The sequence below is a fragment of the Crocodylus siamensis genome, chromosome 15 (genome assembly GCF_052110815.1).
Source record: "Crocodylus siamensis isolate JL-2025a chromosome 15, ASM5211081v1, whole genome shotgun sequence".
In the NCBI taxonomy this organism is placed as follows: Eukaryota; Metazoa; Chordata; order Crocodylia; family Crocodylidae; genus Crocodylus; species Crocodylus siamensis.
Window position 1 is genome coordinate 43,123,372 of NC_143409.1, and position 20,584 is coordinate 43,143,955.

General features: G+C 46.7%; 1 protein-coding gene and 1 long non-coding RNA gene across 3 annotated transcripts in view; both read left to right on the forward strand.

The window, feature by feature from the left end:
* The window catches only part of LOC149852487 (uncharacterized), a 38,992-nt gene extending 27,782 nt beyond the window's left edge, over positions 1-11,210 (forward strand). For both annotated transcript variants that reach the window (XR_016439458.1, XR_016439459.1), the window contains exon 4: positions 9,404-11,210. This is a non-coding gene — a long non-coding RNA (uncharacterized LOC149852487). The remainder of the gene's footprint in view (positions 1-9,403) is intronic.
* Positions 11,211-18,213: 7,003 nt separating this feature from the next.
* The window catches only part of NPTN (neuroplastin), a 94,308-nt gene continuing 91,937 nt past the window's right edge, over positions 18,214-20,584 (forward strand). Inside the window, exon 1 of the mRNA XM_090028760.1 lies at positions 18,214-18,440. Coding sequence (XP_089884886.1) covers positions 18,353-18,440 — 88 coding nt within the window. The 5' untranslated portion in view covers positions 18,214-18,352. The remainder of the gene's footprint in view (positions 18,441-20,584) is intronic.

Genomic DNA, 20,584 nt, shown 5'->3' on the forward strand with positions numbered 1-20,584 from the left:
TTCATCCCCAGTGAGATCAGGGGCCACTAAGGCCAGGAGTCTCTGGCCCATGAAGAGATCTAGATCCAGGCTGCCTGAGCCCAGGGGAGGTGCCAGCTCTCACACAAGCTCTTTGGCCAAAAGTTGCCAAGAATGAGAAGGTCTGAGACAGGGGGACAATAAGGGATTGTTAGGGTCCATTGGGCCTCCTAGGTAAGGATTCGACAGTGGCTAGGATAAGAGAGTCTGCCACCTGCCCTACATCAGAGTAGCACTTTCTGGGTCCACCTTTACAGAGCCTACATTTTCCTGTGAGATTTAGACTGGGATTTCCCAGGCCTCCCAGCTGGGTTAGGAGTAGAAATCCTGTTCACATTCCCTGCAATACTTTCTACTGATTTTACACTCTCAAATCAATGGCCCCTTTAAACCGTTTGGAGAACTCTAACAGGTCAGTTGTGGATTTTTAGGTTCACCAATACTTGCTTCCAGTGTCTTTGGCTCCTTCTTGAACAAGTTACCTTTGGCACCTTCTTCCCTCTTGAGAGGAAGTGCTGCTCTATTTTTTTAGCTTGTGCTCCATATAGCAGGAATACACAGAATTTCCCAGTGCTCCATGAGCATATGCTGCACTTCTTACCACCTGCTTTTTTCTCTGTCTGGCCCCCAACACACACATCTTACAGTAATGCTCAGCTTCTCAAATGTGGTCTCATCTGCAACCTGATTCTCTGGTAAACAGGGCATGACTCTGCAAACATTGTCCAGAAGCAATCCTGTCTGGCCTGAACAAAGGAACGTGGTCTATGTAAATTCTTCGGTCAGAATCAGCTTATTGTGAAGAAAACAACACTTGATCTCAAATCAACATCTCAGACAACGATATCCTGAGATGAGTTCTTCAGCTCTTGTTTGGCTCTTGACAGCTGCTGGTAAAGTTTTGTTGCATACTTTTTCTGATAAAGGACCACAAGATACGCCCCTGTTGTTGGTGCACTCGTATCAGTTTTCACTTCCAACAAGCTCCTGAGTCTCAGCCATGAGCAAACTGCCTCATTACAGCTTCCATGACCTCTGCCTCAGTAGGCACATCTACATGTTTATTTACATGTGCCTAAACTTAATGTGCCTTTGCTTAAGGCAATTTAGATGTCTGTCTACACATGGATGTGCTAATGTGCATTAAGGCGCATTTAATTTAGGCACGAATAGCTACATTGCATTAGCACACGTGCAGACACACTAATGCACATTAACACAGTGTCTATCCATTGATGCACACCGCATTAATGTGCATTAGCATGTCTGTACATGCGCTAATATGACTTAGTAGTTATTTGCACCTAAATGTGATACCTGCTTAAATTGCCATTTTAAAGGTGCATTAAGAGCACGCACATGTAGACACATGCCCTTAATGCACCTTAAAAATGGCAGTTTGGGGCTAATCCCACTTAAAAGAGCTAATCCCACTTAAAAGAGGCACATGTAGATATGCCCAATATGTCCCATTCAAATCTCAGTTTCACCTGGAGGAGATAAACGACTACAACTTAACCTGTTATGGAATCATTAAGGTGTAGGGCTCCAGGGGACTTCAAAATTACTCCTCTCCCTTCTGTGAGGCAGAATATGTATACCTAAAACATCCCTGACAGGTGTTTGCTTAAACTGTTTTTAAAAAAGGGACAATGGAGGCATTTCCACAACCTTCCTAGACAGCCTGTTCTAGTGTTTTAACATCCCAATATAAAGCTTTTCTTCACAGCCAACAAACATCTTCTAAACTGCAACAATAATCTGATTTTTCATCTCCTACCTCCACTGGACAGAGAGAGCTGATCACTGTTCTCCTCAGGGTTGTAACTAGGGGTAGATGAGGAGGGCACTAGCTCTAGGCACCAGTGGCCTCTCCTGCAGAGCCTGTGCTGCAACAGCAGCATCCAAGGTATTTGGGTCTCTGGCTAGATAAGACTGACATCCCACCATGCCCCTGCTCTCCAGCATTTCTGCCCAAGGTGCAAAACATTCTAGTTATGCCTCTGCTTCCTCTTATGACAACCTTCTACTTTCTGGGCCCAGCTCCTTCACCCTTTCTGTAATTCTTATCAGTCCCGGTTCTCTGGATTTCCTCCAATTTATCTATACCTTTCTTAAAATGTGCTGCCCCAAAACTGGACATAGCCAAATCCTCATCAGGGCTGACTCAAGTGAAATAATTGCTTCCTGTCTTTTGATGCAAGACTCCTGTTCAAATATCCTGCCTTTCTGGACAGAGGCTGCCAATCTGTTATTTTAAAGTCCTTTTTTCAAAGCCAGTTTTATTTTCAGAGTAGGGGGGTTTGCAGACTTTCCACTATTTTTTGTTGCCTTTTTTATTTCCCTCATGCTTTCCTGAACCTGTAATTCAAGCAACTTTAATTGTTCAGTATCCTCTTTCTGAATTGCCTCTACGAATAATTTATCCTCTTTTGGTGTAGCAATGTGGCGGTACAATCTTATCTTTCAGCTCCAGCAAGGCAAACAAGCCCTGCTCTTCTAACTCTTCCTGTTCTTCACTATTTAAGGGCTTTGTTATGTAGCTGAGTACAGCAAAATTGTTTTTTTTTCTGTAATTTTACTGCAATCTAGCTCCAAATGCCCAAAGAATCACAGACAACTTTTACATGCTCATTCTTTAGCTAGTATAAATGCCCTTCTATTCTGTCTAAAAGTCCTCTAGCTCTTTTCACTGGCCACAGCACTTACAAGCAATTAAATGCTATGTTACTAATTTTCAGAGCTTTTGGGAATGAAGTACCTACCCTTCTGAATGGGACATTGGGAATCTATTCTTGTAGCTGCCAGGTATCGTGTCCACCCAGGATTCAAAAACCTCTTACCCCTATGAGGAAGCCAGTTAGGGCAGCTATCAGCTTGTTTGCTTTGTATGTGGACACAGAGAAGCTACAGAGAATCATAGAAAAGTAAGCCTGGAAAGGACATCTGGAGGTCAACCCCCTGCCTGAGGGAGGATCATCCAAACCATCTCATACAAATCCTGGTCTAACCTATTACTAAAACTACATTTTCAACGTTGTCACACAACCACAAGGCATAGTACCCTAACCTGCCACAGGTAAAGCAGGGGGACAATGGTGACCAGTGTTTTGCTGCTGCCAGGGTTATTAAAATACTCTTAAGTGGTTGAGGATTGTATGGGGGCGGTGCTATTTGCTTCATCTAAAGATGAGGTTATAGATTGCACTCCCTTCTCTGTAGTATGATCTCTATAGTGATTTAGGATTGTGCATCTGGTTTCTTATGTAATGGTCCTTTATCACTGTTTATTTTAAGTGGCATGTTCTCAAGGAAGTGGGGTGTCTCAGGTTGCACTGAATCACTTTTGTTAAATTGCTGCATCATGAACGTAACAGATTAAATTAAATTTAGTTTCCTACTCAGAAAATCCTCAGCACCGTCTCCCCAGATTAGATGTACGTTTCTCCAGTGTACCTTGAGGGATCTAGCTATGCCTTGGTAGCTCCTGCGTTTCTTTTTTGCTTTCACACTGGAGAATCTTTTTTCTCACATCAGTGGCAATGCATTGAATCTCTGTTTGATGGGTTTCTGGACAAGTATGTTTGCTAGCTTTAGGCTCTTTATGTGAGGAATATCAGATTAAAACAGACCTCCTAGGTTATTGAGTTCAGGCAACCATATCCTATAAAATATATGTATGTCTATAGCATGTCAAGTTTTGATTAACACATTAATAAACATTAAGGCCTGAAGGGACCACTGTGCTTATCTAGTCTGACCTCTTGCAGCACAAAGTATTACAGAAAAAATGGAGACAAATCAGAGTTATCTTCCCCCCAGATATCTATTACCTTTACCCTAGTGTAGAGACAGGTCAACATCTCTAACTTTGATTTAGCTAGTCAAGGTCAGCACTGTGGGGAGCTGAAAAGAAATGTTTTTCCATATGAGTAGGAGTAGTGCACATGCTCCCTGGCCACCCATCTTCACAAATGATCTGTGCTTCAGCTGCAATGGGCTGTGTTGTTTAAAAGCAAGTCATTGGTGTGTAATCTGTCTAATGAACTCTTGGCTGTGCTATCCTCTCCAATGGCTTTCAAATGATCCTGGCCTTATTGTCTTCATTTCAGTTTAATTAAAGGCATTTAGTCAAATGTATTGGCTTTTCTGCTTGGCTGATTCCACAGCCATGAGCCACACAGCTGGAACATAGGGGGAAGGCAGCGATGCTATTGCAGTCAATGCAAATGGCATGATACTGCCATTTTCATTGACATTATCATTACCAGACTGCTGCCCATTCCAGGTCATGTATACCAGCTCTGAAGACTTCTACGGACACGTGTATGCTGGCTGTGTCTCAGCAAACTCTGTCCATAGATTGACAGTAGACAGGAAATGAAAAGCAAAAGCCAAATTGCCCTTCCAGCTTGGCAAGCCCAGGGAGTCCTTATCTGGGATGGAAAGATAAAAGGGGACAGTAACCTTTTGGTGGTATTCCCTATTCTTTCTCCCCCTCACCTGTCTCCATGCCCACAGAGAGGTTTTTGCTCTTGGTGGGAAGGAGGCAAGCTGGAGACAAAAGTACAGGGCCTGAACTGGGAACTATTCATAGATTTCATAGGTGTTATGGCTGGAAGGGACCTCATAAGATCATCAGGTCCAGCCCCCTGCCCAAGGGGCAGGAAGTCAAATAGGGTCAAAGGATCCCAGCAAGATTAACATCTAAATGTTTCTTGAAAGCATCTAGAATAGGTGCTTGCACCACCTCTGGGAGGAGTCTATTCCAGGCCTTGGAGGCTTGGACAGTAAAGAAGTTTTTCCTTATGTCCAGCCTAAAATGGTCTTGCAGGAGTCTGTGACCATTAGGCCTTATTATCCCCTGGGATGCTCTGGTGAACAGGTGCTCCCCCAGATCCTGATGCATACCCCTTATGTACTTATAGGCTGCCACCAAGTCACCCCTGAGCCTGTGCTTCTCCAGGCTGAAGAGTCCCATAGCTCACAGCCTCTCTTCATAAGGCTTGCTCTCTTGCCCTCTGATCATGCACACTGCTGTCCTCTGGACCCTTTCAAGCTTCTCCACATCCTTCCTAAATTGTGGAGCCCAGAATTGGATGCAGCACTCCAGCTGCGACCTCACCAAGGCCAAGTACAGCAGAAGGCTGACATCCTGGATCTTGCTCAAGATGCATTGGTAGATGCAAGCCAGAGTTTTGCTTGCTTTGCCAGCTGCGATATTGCACTGGTGGCTCATATTCATCTTGTTGTCAATCATGACCCCCAAGTCTCTTTCAGCCATGGTGCTAGTGAGTGTAGCATTGCCGATATAAGTGTGATGCGGGTTTTTATTCCCGAGGTGGAGCACCTTGCATACCTCCATATTGAATGCCATCAGGTTTTCATCTGCCCACCTTGCAAGCCTATCGAGGTCCGCCTTGATCACCAGCCTGTCTTCAAGTGTGGAGACTCTTCCCCAAAGTTTGGTGTCATCAGCAAACCTGGCCAGTGTGCCTTTGACACTAGTGTCCAGATTGTTTATGAAGACACTAAAGAGTACAGGTCCAAAAATGGAGTCTTGGGGGACACCACTAGTCACCAAGTGCCATGTTGATTTGCCGCCATCAACTACCACTCACTGGGTCCAACCTCAGAGCCAGTTCTTCAGCCATCGGACTGTTGAGTAGTTGAGGCCACAGTTGCCCAATTTTTCCATGAGGACATCAGGGGACACCAGGTCAAAGGCTTTTTTACAGTCCAAATATATGACATCAACCTCTTTCCTTTTGTCCAGGTGATACGTCTCCTGGTCATAGAAGGAAATGAGAATGGTCAACCCATGCTGGCTATCCCTCAGAATGTTGCCTTCTGTTAGCTGGCAAGAATGGTTTCTTTGATTTTTTTTTTCTAAAATCTTTGCAGGGATTGAGGTCAAACTGACTGGCCTGTAGTTTCCCAGGTCTTCTTTCCTCCCTTTCTTAAATATGGGCACCACATTGGCCCTCTTCTAATCTTCAGGTATTTTGCCTGAGCGCCACAAGTTCTCGAATATCCTTACACCAGTGGCTGCGCTATGATGTCCGCTAGTTCCTTTAGCACTCTTGGGTGCAACCTATCTGGACCAGCTGATTTATGGGGGTCCAGCCTCTCAAGATGCTCCCTCACAAGATCCACACTAATTCATCTTCACCCTGGTCATCCCGCATCATGTTAGGCAGGGTGGTCCCTCTGGGCTGGCGAAAAACTGATGCAAAATAATCATTGAGTAAATTGGCTTTTTCCTGAGTGTCGGTAGTCAGCTTCCCCAGCTGGTTTAGCTGGGGTCCAATTTTGCCCTTGTTTTTCTTTTGACTCCCCACATATCTGAAGGACTTCTTATTGATTCAGATAGCTGGATGTATATCAGTTGCAGCCTTGGCTTTTCTAGTTTGCACCCTGCAAGTGCAGACCACTGCCGTATACAACTCCTTAGTGGTGTTTCCTGTCCTCCATCCATTATATGCCTCTCTTTTTAGATGTAGGAAGTCCATGAGTTCCCTGTTGAGCCAAGGGGATTGTTGAGCCCTTTTACCACCTTTCCTATGGGTGGGGATGGACTCCCCTTGTGCTTCTAGCTTTGCTTCCTTAAGGAGTAACTATTCATCATGAGCTCCTTTCCCTGAGAAATCAGGGCCTCTCAGGGCCTCAAGAACAAGCCTCCTGAGCTTATGAAAGTCAGCTTTCCTAAAGTAGAGGACTACTGCATTGCTGGTTGACTTACCAGCTTTGCAATGGATAGTGAAAGTGATAAACTCATGGTCACTGTCACCCAGCTTCCCTTCAATTCTTAGATCACTGATTAGATCATCCCCTTTGATCTACTAGTTTCCTTGATCCACAACACAGCTGTAGAACTGCACTTTGAGAAGGTTCTGGGGATACCTGATGATGTGGGAACTCCTGGCAGCACATCTGAACAAAGACCAGGGATTATGGGCCTGAGAGGGAGAACTAGAAGCTGAAAGATAATGCGCAGGCCCAGGGCCTTTGGGCAAACAACATTCTCTCCACAGGCACCTCAATATTCCCTGGGTTTGGGTGAAAGCGTTACACATTATAAGGAGGAAATCAGACCCTGACTTTACTGAGCTAGGGGAACATCAAAAAGGACTTTGTAGAAAGGACAGATCCTTACACAGGTAATCCCCAAATAGCAGATGATCTAAGCCCAAAAGTCTAGCTTGAACCTGCCACTGTGAGGTTATTTAGTTAGTTTATAAGGCTAGGGACAGACATTCAAAAAGCCTGACCCTGAATTGATTCAATATTAGCAGGTTAGTCTAACCTGCCAAGGCTGAATCTTTTTGTCACTGTACAGACATCCCTTCTGGCTGGCAGGACATTGATCAGGGAGGAGCCTGGGACAGACATTGCATAAATTGGTTTGACCCAAATCAGTTATGTCTGATACTAACATTCAACCAGGTTTATCTCAAACCAGTTTCAGCCATTTTCAAACCGGTTTATGTTCACTGAACATCTGTTCTGTTATGCAGGGTGGGTAAAATACGGCCTGAGGGCCAGATTCGGCCTGCCAAGTCATTCTATCTGGCTTTCAGGGCCCGTAAAAATTTTAGAAAATTAATTTTTATCTACCCCTGGCTGCCTGTCGAAGATGACAGGCAACCAGCAGCAGTAGGATTCAGGGGGAGCCTGTGGTAGGACCCAGCAGCTGAGCAGCAAAGATGGCCCGGCTCTACCCCACCTCCAGCCCCCAACCGGAAGCCTCTGTGGCTTCTGGCCTTATGACCCTAGAGCTCTTCCCTGCCTCCCTCTGTCTGAATGGACAGTAAGATAAGATTGGACAGAGGAAGGGGGGAACCATGGTTCTTGCCAGGCCAGGCTGTAGCTAGAGCAGGGAGCAGCAGGCAGGGAGGATGGAGAGAAGTGGCTATGGTGGGGGAGTGGGCAGACTGTGGGAAGCCACGCAGCGAGCAGCGGGGGCTGTGGCTGCACCAGCAGGGAGTGGCAGGGGCTGCAGTCATGCCAGCGGGGAGCAGCAGGTGGCGCGGTGAGCAGGAGAGGCAGGGGCCTTGGGGGCCATGGCAGTGGCATGGGGAGTGACAGGGGCTGTGGCTCTGGCAGTGCAGAGTTATGGGGGATGCAGAAGTGATGTGGTGAATGGCAGGGGCTGCAGCAGTGGTGAGTGGTGGCAAGCAGTGGGGGCTGCAGTAGGGGGGAGCGACAGGAGCCACAATAAACAGCAGTGGCAGGGAATGGCAGGGGCCACTGTAGCAGCACAGAGAGCAGCAGGGGCCGTAGCTGTAGGAAGTGGAGGGGACTGCAGCAAGTGGTGTGGAGCAGCAGGGGCCATGGTACCAACACAGGGAGTGGCGGGGGCCGTGGCCCCAGCAGCATGGAGTGGTGGGGGCCACAGCAGTGGCGTGGTGAGCAGTGGGGGCCATGGCAGTAGCAAGCAGCGGGGGCTGTGGCAGGGAGCAGCAGGGGCCGCGGGAGGTGGCAGCAGTGGGGGAAGTGGTGGGCAAGTGTGAGGGAGGGAAAGTAGGGAAATGGCAGTGGCGGGTGGGTGCAGAGCCCATGCAAGTGCCCTGGGACCGGCAGGGACCCAGGCTGGGGTGGCATGAGAGTGGAGCTTGGGCACAGGGTCTACCTGGCTGCATTGCATCACAGCAAGAGCCACATTCAATGTAGTCAGCAGCCCGGCCCCGGCTCTCTCTTTCTCTCCCGTCCCACCCACCATAGCCACACCCCACCATACACACCCACTCCCCAACCACACCCTGTTACATACACCCCCTTATCTCCCACACACAGCATAGTAGCTCAAAATACAGTCCTACTGCATGTTGTCACATCTATATACACTTTGTAAACCATAAATGAGCACAAAATATTTTTAAATAACATTAAAATAAGCTATAGTTAATGTTTTATTTTTTTGTATATTAATTGGAGTTTTTTCTGGTTTCAAGATTGCAGCAACCTTCTTCCCAAAAGGCGTACTTCCAGGCAGAAAGGAGGGACTGCCAGTGGCAAAGGTCAGGGATTGGGGACAGGACTTCCAGTCCCAATATGGCAACTGGGGGGGCAGGGCAACTGTCAAGGGATGGCCCTTGACAGCTCCATGTGGCCCTTGACAGCTCCCCAGAACTCAGTAAGCAGCTCTCCGCCTGAAATAACTGCCCACCCCTGTGTTACAGGTTTAAACCAGTTTCTGATTACTTAATCAGAAGGCAGGGTGAATATGCACCTTTAGGCTAGGGACAGACATTACACACAAACCGATTTGACTTCAGATTAACACAGTTTACTACCTCTCCCCCACGATGAGCCAGTGATAAGTTAAGTTGTTGTTTTCATGTGCATGTCCAAAAACGATTTCTTTGTATCCCTGTGTGCATAGATTTCGGCCTGACGCTCAGCTCCAGCCTACTTTCCTGGGGTAACGCATATGATTTTTATCCCTGCTCCTTGCAGATCTTCCTTCAAGATTTATCAGAGGAACCGTCTTCCTATTCTGTTACTTGGAGTTCCTACTAAACTGAGCACTGAGCTAATCTATTAGTGCCATCTACTGTTTACTTCTATCAGTGCCATCCACGAACTTATCTCCAGATAATTCAGCTTTCTCAACTGTTTTTTTCCTCTGAATAGGAACATCTCTCCCTTCATTGCACCTTTTCTTTGGAGCCTACAGTTTAACAAGAGTCTAAATCAAAAACAGGCAATCCTTCCAGAAGTTATTGCAGCAATAAATCCAGCCTGGTGGATGTAACAACAAGCTTCTGAAAGGACAATTACCCCTTTGACTGGGAATCAGAGCTGTTGGCACTGGTCACAAAAACTTTTGAATGAAACAGAATTATTTTTCGTGAATTATTTGGTGAAAAAAATCAACTTTTAAAAAAAGTACATGGGGGGGAGGGAGGAGAGCAGAGCTTTTTTTCACTTTCCTGTCCTTCTTTCCCCCTTTTCAGTGCATAGGGCAAAATGAGAAAAAGCTAGGGATTCCTTACTGAAACAAAAAAATTGGCAAGATGTCAGAACTTTTCATTTTGAAATGCTGACCAAAACAATACTTTATTTGTTATAATAATGCTTGTTTTGCTTAAGAAGCCATTTTTCCTCAGGGGAAAAAACCCCAGACATTTCAGTTTTGACCAATTCTGCCAGGAACATCTGAGGATGAGAGACAGGGTGGAGTGTGCTGGAAATAGCCAAATCTCCATTACATTGTAGTATTGAGATGCATATAAACCAAACTTCGTGTGAACCAGAAAAACAATGTGTCCCCCTTTCTTTCTTTCTCCTGTCTTTGGCTCTTTCATCTTTTTCTACATCCAAGACCACTCTCTCTGCCATTTCAATCTTTATTTTTCCCCCTGTCATTTCTCAAGACAATTTTGCCTATCCTTTTCTGTCTTTTCTCTCCCTCTGTTTGAATTTATCTTCAGTAGTTTTTCTCTCTTGTCTTCACTGATCCACTTCATTCTTTCCCCACCATTGTCTCCCTCTCACATATTCAACTCATTCAGCTCAGTGCTCTCTCTCTCATCTACCTCTCTCTCTGATTTCCTTGGTCCTCTCTGATCCAATCCCCCACTCCTCATCCTTCTAAGATAAAGGCAGGATGCTCCTGGGATGAGGATCTTTTAAGCCTTCTAGTATAGATGATGATCATCGAACATGGGTGAGAACAATCTGAGGTCATCATTACAGTAATGATGTACAGAGGCAGCTTTGTGAATGAACCAATAGGTCTTTCTTCTACTGTATTCTGATCAGGTTTTCAGTCACTATCTGGCTGTATTTCTTTTCCCCTTTATTTTGTTCCTGGTGATTTCCCGTTGTGGACCACTTCTGTTCTCAGGGGCTAACCCCAAACAGTTTGACCTGTTTTATCAGCAATTAAAAAAGGGAGCTTCAAACTCACAGCTCCATCTGAACTCAACTGGCATATGGTTTTGTCAGTTCTGCTTTCAAGTGATGTTGTGAGCAGTGCACTTGAAAGGAAGGCAGCTGCTGATGAAAACTCCTGGGGGCAGGCATTCTCCAGGTGCCAAAGCGTATCAATAAATATGTGGAAATAACAGAGAAACCTGATAAACAGATAACTCCACCTGAAAAAAAGCTTTAAAATGTCCTGGAAGGAATAGAGGCGCTTGTATCTTTTTGTTGCTCTGTGATATATAAAGAACTGAAGGTTTGTTTGTTGGATTTCATATGTATTTTTTTTTATTGTCTTCTTTGTATATTTGAATGAGAAATATCCTGGTTTGTGGCTACCCTGTTCCTGCTCTAGGAATAACCAAAAACCTAGTGAAATGGCATACCAATGGCAAGAGAATACCCTAATCGAAGGAGAAAGGAAGGGATTTTTAAGGCAGACTTTATGGAAATCTTGACATTTTCTCCACAACTTTGTGCCAGAAAGGTCAGGCATTAGCAACATGGGGATTTGAACATGTGCTGGCAAAGCATTATTAATCACAACACTTGACGGTTGTAATTGATGTAATGCTGGTCTTTACACTTTATAATAAAACTATTTTTTTCATACCCTTAAGCTAACAACACCAAGATGGATAAGAATTACATTTGGACTCTACATTGCCAAAGGCAACCTTTTACACAATTTTCAAGTGGAAATGCACTTACAAGGCACTGAAAAAAATAGGGGCTTCCATTCCACACTAGGCATTGTGGCATATAAAGAAATCCCACTGTATAAGGGTCTATGTATAGTATGAACCAAGGGATCTGGGGGGAGATAAATACAACATGGTACCAGCAGTAGGTGTAGGACAATGAATTCTGGGATATCCCACCAGACAATGCTGAAAGGAACGAGGACTTGCCAGTTCACACAGACATGGGTGAACAGATCTGGTCATGTAGCATAACAGAAGTGCACTGAACTGGATCCAGGAAAATAGTTCTGTTCTACCTTAGGCCCAGGCCGCTGGCACAGTGACTCACGATAAGCTGCCATGGTTACAAAACAAGTATTAGTAATGGAGTGTGCAGATATAAATCATGCTTAGAAGCAATTGCATCACTAACTTATTATAAACTTGGCAAAGATTTCTAATCTAGGTAGGGCCTAATATTGTGTGGGTGTTTGCAAAAATGGAAGAGCTATAGCACAATTCACCTTGTGCTAACACATTAGCAGCAAAAAAGCGTAAAAGGAACAGAAAGAGGAATATCTCCCCAGTGAAGGCTTTCTTCCTGACACTCTTTTCCAGCTCTCCATCCATTCCTGCTTTTGCCTCCTGTCAGGAATTTTCAAGAGTACAATAAGTGCAGGAGGGGGGAGGGTGCGAAAAAGAGGATGTCTCTACACTATGACAGTGAAGACAGTAGCAGCATAATAAATTATACTGCTGGAGAGTCCAATGAGTCATGGAGATGCACCAGGGAATTTTTTTAATGCAATATGCTCCTCAAATTGAAAGATAGGTAACAGGTCAGCTATAGTACTATGGCTGTGTTTGGAGAACTAGAGGCTATGATTCTACAATACAATTCAACGCAGGTTTTATAGCCATTGAAGTGTGCTGCCAATAATAATGTTGGCATTATTATTTTGTAATAAATCTTTTCCATTTTTTGTTTGATCATAACAAATAGGTAACGTACTGAAGATACACAAAAGTACCATATGTCTGAAATGAGAAAGAACCCAGATACTTATGCAATACTGGGATTTCCACACATTGACCATAATAGGTGTCTTTACATAATAGGTTCTCAAAAGCCACTCTAATTAAAGCGCCGACAGCACCTCATATATTCAGCATCCCATACTTCAAGATGGCAGTGGGGGTGCTTTAACTACAGTTTATTTGGCAAGCTTTAGTTAAAGCACCCCTGCTGCCATTTTGAAGCATGGGGACACTGAACAGGAGATGCCAAGGGTGCTGGAGCACACTCGATTAATTGAGTCTGCTCCAACATACTGTGATTACAGTGTGTCAGAGCAGATGTTCCACGCATCTACAGGCCCTCAGTGTTTCCAGTCCACAAATTGTTATGGCAAATAGAAAACACACATGCACACACACATAAAGAGGTGGGGAGGGTAGGAATTTAGGTTGGAGATTAGAAAGAACTTTCTGACTTGACAGTGGTTCAGCATTGGACAAGGCTACCTAGAGAAGTTCCATCCCTAGAAATTTTAGACAGATGCTTGTTTGGGATGGTTTAGTTTGATTCAACCTTGCACAGAGGGCTGGACTTATGAGGTCCCTTCCTGCCTACTTTCTAATCATAAATATAATGAATACACACACACACACACACATACATTTCTATGTGTAACAGAATAACAAAGCTGAAACTGCAGCTGCTGCAGAACATGGATCTCCATGGACATGTCTTTGATTTTGGAAAGAGCTAAAACCAGTCTTGTGAAATAGGAGAAGGGAGACCAGGAATAGCTACAGAACATCAAGACTATTAAAAAAGGAGAGAGAGTTATTAGCACCTGTAGAATGAAGAGCAATGAGTCATTAAGTCAGCTGCCTGAATAGAAACACCACTGCTGCTGCCAGGTAGTTGGTTTTAAACTTTGAGTGGAGCAGGAATCAAAGTGCAGTACTTCTATTCTAGGCAAAATAATAAACTTCTCTGCTTAAGGCATGCCCCCTCCCCCTAATTTTGGAAGGCTAATTTTTGGGAAAAAGGTTCATGTGGTACATATTCTTATACATATATGAAGAAACAAGAGTAAAGAGGGAAAAGAGTATGGGAATGCAAGGGGAACAAATGAAAAGAGGAATGGGGCACTGAGAGGAGTATGTGGGTTTATTTCTTGTTCTTTAGGTGACCAGTTCTAAGAAACTTCTCAAAGTATCTCAGATATTCCCAGGGTTTGCTGCTTATTGTATGTAGTATGTTCTCATTCTCATTATACTATTATTACCATTATACTAGCTTTTGAGATTTGGGGGGGGGCGGTTATTTTTCAAACATAATAAATGTTGATGTCTCACAACTGGTATCATCCTATATAGCCATCCCATTTAGCTACCCCATTTGGCTTGAATTTGCTGAGTACAAAACCATGCATACAGTACACATACCTGCTTTGAGAAGTATAGCATAATCTGTAGAATCATATTGATTTTAAGTCTAGAATAAAGAAGACTGGCCAGGAACGTGATAATAGACTACCTTATATACAAAAGATTGTTAAAAGTAAGACAGTGATATGAGATAGCTGCTAAACAGAGGAAATTCTATAAAATTTGAAGTTCTGATGTTTCAGCCAGTAAATATTTGCATAGGCCAAATTCTCAGGTGAAGTAATAATAAATTTGAACATTCTCCAGCACACCCCAGCTCTACACACCTCTCCAGCAATTCGAGCAGGCAAAAGCCTGGCTTAACAGGACATCTTATTTGGTTTTACACAAGGCTTGGGTCCCCAGAGCAGCACAAAGCAACCAAAGCATGCTAGTGAATCTGACCTATTATCTCTGTTTTACAGATAGGGAAATGAACAGAGAGGAGTTACGTGGATTTACCAGTGTCCCTTAGGGAGCACACAACAAACCCAAGGAATAGAACAGAGATTCCAAAATCCCACAGTTTTGGGCCTTAGATACAAAACCATCTCTCATTCCCTGAAAACCAGTAAGAATATCCAGTGAATACAGGATTGAACTGGGAGTCACTTCTCCTGAGTTCTGTTCTACCAGCGACATTGGACATTTTGTGTCACTTTTCTGTGCCTTACTTTCTCAGCTGTAGAAATGTGGCAGGAGCACCTCTGGGGTGCTTGCCACTTAGCAGGGGCTGCAGTAGGTGGGGCAGAGCCCAGCAGGGAAGGCAGCCAAGTGAAGCCCCCCAGATCTCATTTTAAGCGGAGGAGCTGTGTGGCAGAGCACCTTTGTGGGTGCTTGCCACTTGAGGGCTCTCACAGGCTCCAAGCGGAGCTTGTTTTGGAGAAGCAGCAGGGGAAACTTTCCCCTAGTACCATTTAAAGGGGGAAGATGTGTGGCAGGGCACTGTGGGTGCCCGCCACTTTAAGACCAGAGCTAAGCAGCCAGCAGGTGTTTGATTGTGGCAGCCATTTTAGATCCCTGGCTGCCTACATAAACAGCTTAGGTCCCTGCTGGCTGGGAAGGCAGTAATGTTGCTTGGTTGTGAGGCTTTGTGTATCACTTTGGAGGTAAGGGAGGGGCTGTAGGAGATGGCCAGGAGGGTCCTGGTCCTGGTCCTGACCTAAAGCTGCACTTAATGGGAATGGGTGGCCTGGTGGGGCTCTCAGTGGTGTGGGAGCCCCCAGGAAGTGCCAGGCCAGTTATTGTCCTGGTGAAAGGTAGGTAGGGGTATCTTAACCCTAGCCCTCAGCTTTGAGTGGGTTGTATGGCACTGGAAGTAGTTGGGGGCCAGGCATGGCTGTGGCTACTTGAGCCCAGTAGGGTACAAGACCCTGAGAGGGAAAGCTGGGGCCAGGCATGGTGGTGGCCACCTGAGCCCACCGAAGAGGAAAGCCCTGTGGCCCCAAGTGAAGGGGGTGGTGTAGAGCCCCAGGTGAGGGGGGCAGAGAGGAGTAGCACCATGACCTGCTGCTCTGTGTGGGGAGTGAGAGTCCTCTGTGAGACCCTGGAGCACCAGTCATGGTGTGAGGTACCCCAGCTCCCACATCCAGGAAGGTGGACCCAAGAGAGAGTGTGGGGTTAGTGAGGGAAGCTGGAGGTAGAGTACCCCTTCAATTTGGTCAATGCTGGGGCCAGGACCAGGAAGGTCGAAAGGGCCAGGGGCCCACTGTGAGGGACACTCAGAGCAGAGGGTCTGGGGTCCCACCTGGCCGTGGAGGTGAGGCCTGGGCCTATGTGACCAAAGGTCCCGGGGGAACCATGCCTGAGAGGGCATGCCCAAATGATGGTGGAGTAGGCTGCTTGAGCAGAGGAATCAAAGGAGGGTCCTGATAGGAGGATTCTGGAGCCCAGTGTGGCACTGGTGTGACTAACAGCGGGATGCCCTCTGTGAGGCATGGGCTGCAGTGTAGGGGAGGTACAGAACAACAGATAGCACCCCCTGGCATTGGGGCATAAAATGGGCAGCCTCCTGCCTTAATTAACATCCTCATTCTTTAAGAACAAAGTGTGGCAGATGAGTTTGGTGGGGATGGGGGGCATGCCAAAAAGCAAGTGGGGAACCTAGCACTGTGGTTGGGTGGGGCACCCCACTTTGCCACAGGATGAAGGTTTGCAAAGCTCTTTGAGATGTATAGTTGAAATATGCTATATAAGAGCTATGCTGTATTATGTGTTTGCTTTACAGTAGGTCCTCCTATTCTTATTTGGGAACTGCATCTCATTAAACCAGACGCTGCATAGGCATACAGTAAGAAAGTACCCCTATCCTGTAGAATTTACACTCTAAATAGAGAAGACAAAAAACCATAAAAAAACCCCCCAGCAAACCAACATACTTATACCCTTGTTACAGAAATGAGGTGCAAGGAGACAAAGTGACTTGCCTAAAATCACACAGGGAATCTGTGGAAAGGCACTGAATCCAGCTGTCCTGGGACCTAGCTAAGTGTGTTACCCAAAGGAGCATCTACTTTCTCTGAGTTATCGCTCCCTACAACATTTCACAGGCTGTGCCAAAGATTCATGGATCACATGCTGAAGACAATCTGTGTCCTGAAATCTGTGCAAGGGAACTCTACTATAATATGATGTTCATAAAGATTACATCTTGCATATACTTATCTCAGAGCCAAAAGAAAGAGTGGATAACTTGGTAACCTTTTATGGATGTCTAACAGTGGATCCATCCAGAAGCTTAGCTCTCCTCGGGAAAGGTTTAAAATATATTTATACTTATGAAATCCTGCCCAGACATTCCAGTTTAATAGATGAGAGAGAGAACATAACCCTGCCTAGGACTTCCATTCGTGGTAATAACAAGAAAGGGTCAGATACCTCCACTTCACACAGTACCATCATAACAAAAGCAGCTCAGTAAATCCTAACAAAAAAACTTCTTTTAGTCCCTACTTCCTAGTTATCTGCCAGTGTCTCGGATCTATAAATAGGGATAGGTGGGGATAAAAATAAGGACAAGTTTAATCAGGACATAAGTTTTCTGGAGAGTTGCACTGGAAAAAAAATGTTATCACCTCCAAATAACAGCCTCAGCTCCTATACACTGAAGAGGGGTTTTGGTGCTGATCTTTCAATCTGACCTGCACAGGTCAGCTCCTGCATGTAGGGGCAGCTCTGCTGGCCATTGGGAATGAATGCAAGCACAAAAGACTGTCCATTTGACCTGGGTTTCAGGGACAGATGTGGAAAGGGAGTCCACCAAAGTGTGCTTGAGGAAGTAATGGTAAAGCAGGTGATGCTTTTCCCTGGTGGTTTGTAGGGAAGGAATGGAGGTCACCATGCTGTTGGAGGAAGGGGTCATTCAAAGTGGTTTTTGTTTTTTTTAAAAAGCCCTTGTGCTCATCAGAGAGCCCATGGCACAAGGGTGTTAGCCAGAGGATGGCCATCACAGAGGACACTGGTTTTCTGCTACTCTGTCCTCTACTGATACAAACCCTGCCTATATGTCCTCTTCTGAGAGAAAAATAGAGGACATAAAGGTGTCTGGTTTTCTATCGATAGAGGAGAGATGACAACCAGACTGCCCTCTAAGATGGCCACCCTAGCCAGCCGCATGCCCAGAGCAGGTCTAGTTTTGGTAACTACAGCCTGCTGTCCCATGTTCCTTGTGCAACGAAGCCTGGGTTTGGGCACAGGCCTGAAGCCTGGCTCCCAGAGACATGATGAGACCCTCTTTCCTATCCAAGAATGGAGGGTGACAGAGAGTGCCTGGATGGCAGCCTCCTCCTAGGCCAGCCCGGAGGGCTCCCACATGAGGCGCCCGGTTGCTCCTTTACGAGCCCTGGGGTCCCCTGGTTTCTTTGAACTAGGCGGGCACCCGCTGGCCCTCAGGAATCCTCTTTGCACACAGGTGGTGGGATGCTGCTTCAGGATGGAGGGGGGCGTGGCGCATGCATGTGGGGGATGTTGCTTCGGGATGCACGGGATCCCCACAAGCCAGGACCGGGGCACCGACTGGTCTTGGCCGGCAGTGATGTCTGCACACACTTGGGGGGTGGGGGTGTCAGGATGGAGGGTTCAGGGGCGGGGGGCGGGCTGCACGTGACGTCACCCGGCCGCGCTCCCCTGTCACGTGACGCGGGAGGGGGCGGTCTCGCGAGCGCTGGCACCGCTGTCGCGAGAGCGGGCGCTGCGCTGCGGTAGGAGGTCGGAGGCAGAAGGACGGAGCCGAAGCCGCTTCGCTTCGCTTCTCACCGCCTCTCGCCCCCGGCCCCACTGTCAAGATGCCCGGCTCCACGCCGCTGCCTGTCGCGCTGTCTCTGCTGCTGGCCACGGCCGGCTTCCTCCCGCCGCCCGGCGCGGCGCAGAACGGTGAGGGCGGCGCGGGCGAGCCCCGGTCCCGGTTCCGCTCCCACGCGTGGGGTGGGGCTGGGGGCGGGGGTCGCGCGGGGGCTTCCGGGAACGAGGCAGCGCTCCGCGCCGCCGCCCCGTTGCCTGGCAACGGAAGCCGTCCTGGGGAGAGGGGGGGGCTGCTTCCCCACGGCCCGCCCCGCGCCCGCCCCCTCGTCTGCGGCCCCTGGCAGCCGGCACCTGTATGGCACAGCTGAGGGGCCGGTCACGCAATAAATGGAGACTGACTTCGCACACCACGGCAGGGCCCCCCCCTCCCCCTCTTACAAATTTTAGCATCCTCCAACAGCCTCCTTTCAAATGTGACACAGTGCCGTCTTGTGCAGCTGAGGGGCCAGTCGCGCAATAAATGGAGACTGGCCTCGCCTGCAATGGCGTGAACCTCCCCCCACCCACCCCTTAAAAATGACTGGCCAGGTGCTGGCTCCGGCTCAGCACCATGGCACTGCTCTGCTGCTGGTTTCTGTCTGAGTCGCGCTCCAACACATGGCAGCCCCAGGCAGCCGGGGGGAGCCAGGCTGAGGCCATGCGAGATTGCGCGCCGCCGCTGCGTGCGATCCCGGAGGTGTTGCTGGAATCGCTGAGCACGGAGGCATCGTGGCCTGGGGGCGGTTCCTGCTGGTATGGCGTGGTTGAGGCGAAGGCACGCTGGAGTAGGGGGAGGCCTGGGCTGTTCAGTCAGGAAGACAGCCTGAAGCATCAGCACGTAGCTTCAGACACGTCCCTGCCGGGAAGCAGTGGCTTGCTCTGTTGAAACGTTTTCAATTTTGACGGGTTTTCAACATTGCTTCTTGGCCAGCAGAGCTTCATCGTGAGTTTTTTACTTTGTCCTGGTGTCAGGCTGTCACGTTATCATACCCGGTTAGCGCCGCTGCTGGGAGCGAGCGGTGAGAAGCCCTTCATGTATTTATTTGAGAATCGCTGAAAATGTTATTAATAAAGGAAGAAAAATGCACCAAGAAATTAAATGAATGGAGACCTGACTAAGGTGTAACAGCCCTAAGCTACATTCATGCTTAGAAGTCAGAAAAGAGAAGAGATGACAGCATTGCCGAATACATTAACTGGATTAAAGAAAGTTTCGAACACCTTTTAAGATGAATGAAAATAATAGGTTTGTCTGCAGGGCCAAAAATTGCCAAGTCAGAGTTTCAGAAGAGCCTGAGGGAATAAGGTTGTACATATCCCACTGGAGTGCTGTGGGGCATAGGCCTCTTACCTCCTTTACACCCTTCTGAAAATGCTGGTTGGAGTATGTTATGGATAAATCTGATTTATCGTGTCACAGAAATGCTGCCTGGCTTTCCAGGTGTCATCTTTACACAGTTTATCTGCTCTTCCATTGCTCTTCCTATTTTATCTGGGCAAGGTGAGCGGTATCCTCATTCAGAGTTAAATGGATCACATGCCTCTTAACCAGTGATTTTCAGCCTGTGGGCTGCACACAGCCTAGACAGCACACTGTTGTGGCCCACGTGACATCCTATTAAAACATCTTTTAAATGGAAATACAGGAAGTAAATTGTTCAGGTGCAGCCCAGGCAATACTTTGAGAGCTGCGAATGTGGCCCACTATGGCAAATAAGTTGAGAACCACTGGTCTAAGTGGTTGTTGCCCAAAAGTGGCCAGCAGAGTATTAAATGATGGCAGCTGGTATAGAAATTTCTAAGTTGTCAGTGGGCATAGCATCTAAAATGTTTATTTAGTGTCAGTGGGTATGTGTCTGTACTTCAGCGACAAAGTTGTGGTCAGGTGAAGGCTTGAGCCTTGCAGTGTGCTGTACACGTGGTATTGGGACTGAGTGGACTGGAGACCCCAAATGCCTCAAAAACCTGTTAATGAGAGCATTTATTACTTCTTCAGTTGGCTAGGTGAAGATTGTACTAGGAATTGATTGTTAAAGGAGATGCCATGAGTTTTATGCTGAGTTGCAGGAAACAAGTGAGCAAGCTGAACTCTATTCTAAGACTAATGAAAAAAATGGGGCCCTTTAAAATATGATCATCTGTAGATCTAAACCTTTTATATGAACTGATGACAAGGGTCTTACAGATTTAAAATACTACCATTGGTAGTAGCCAGTGAGAGCAAAATTGGAGACTGG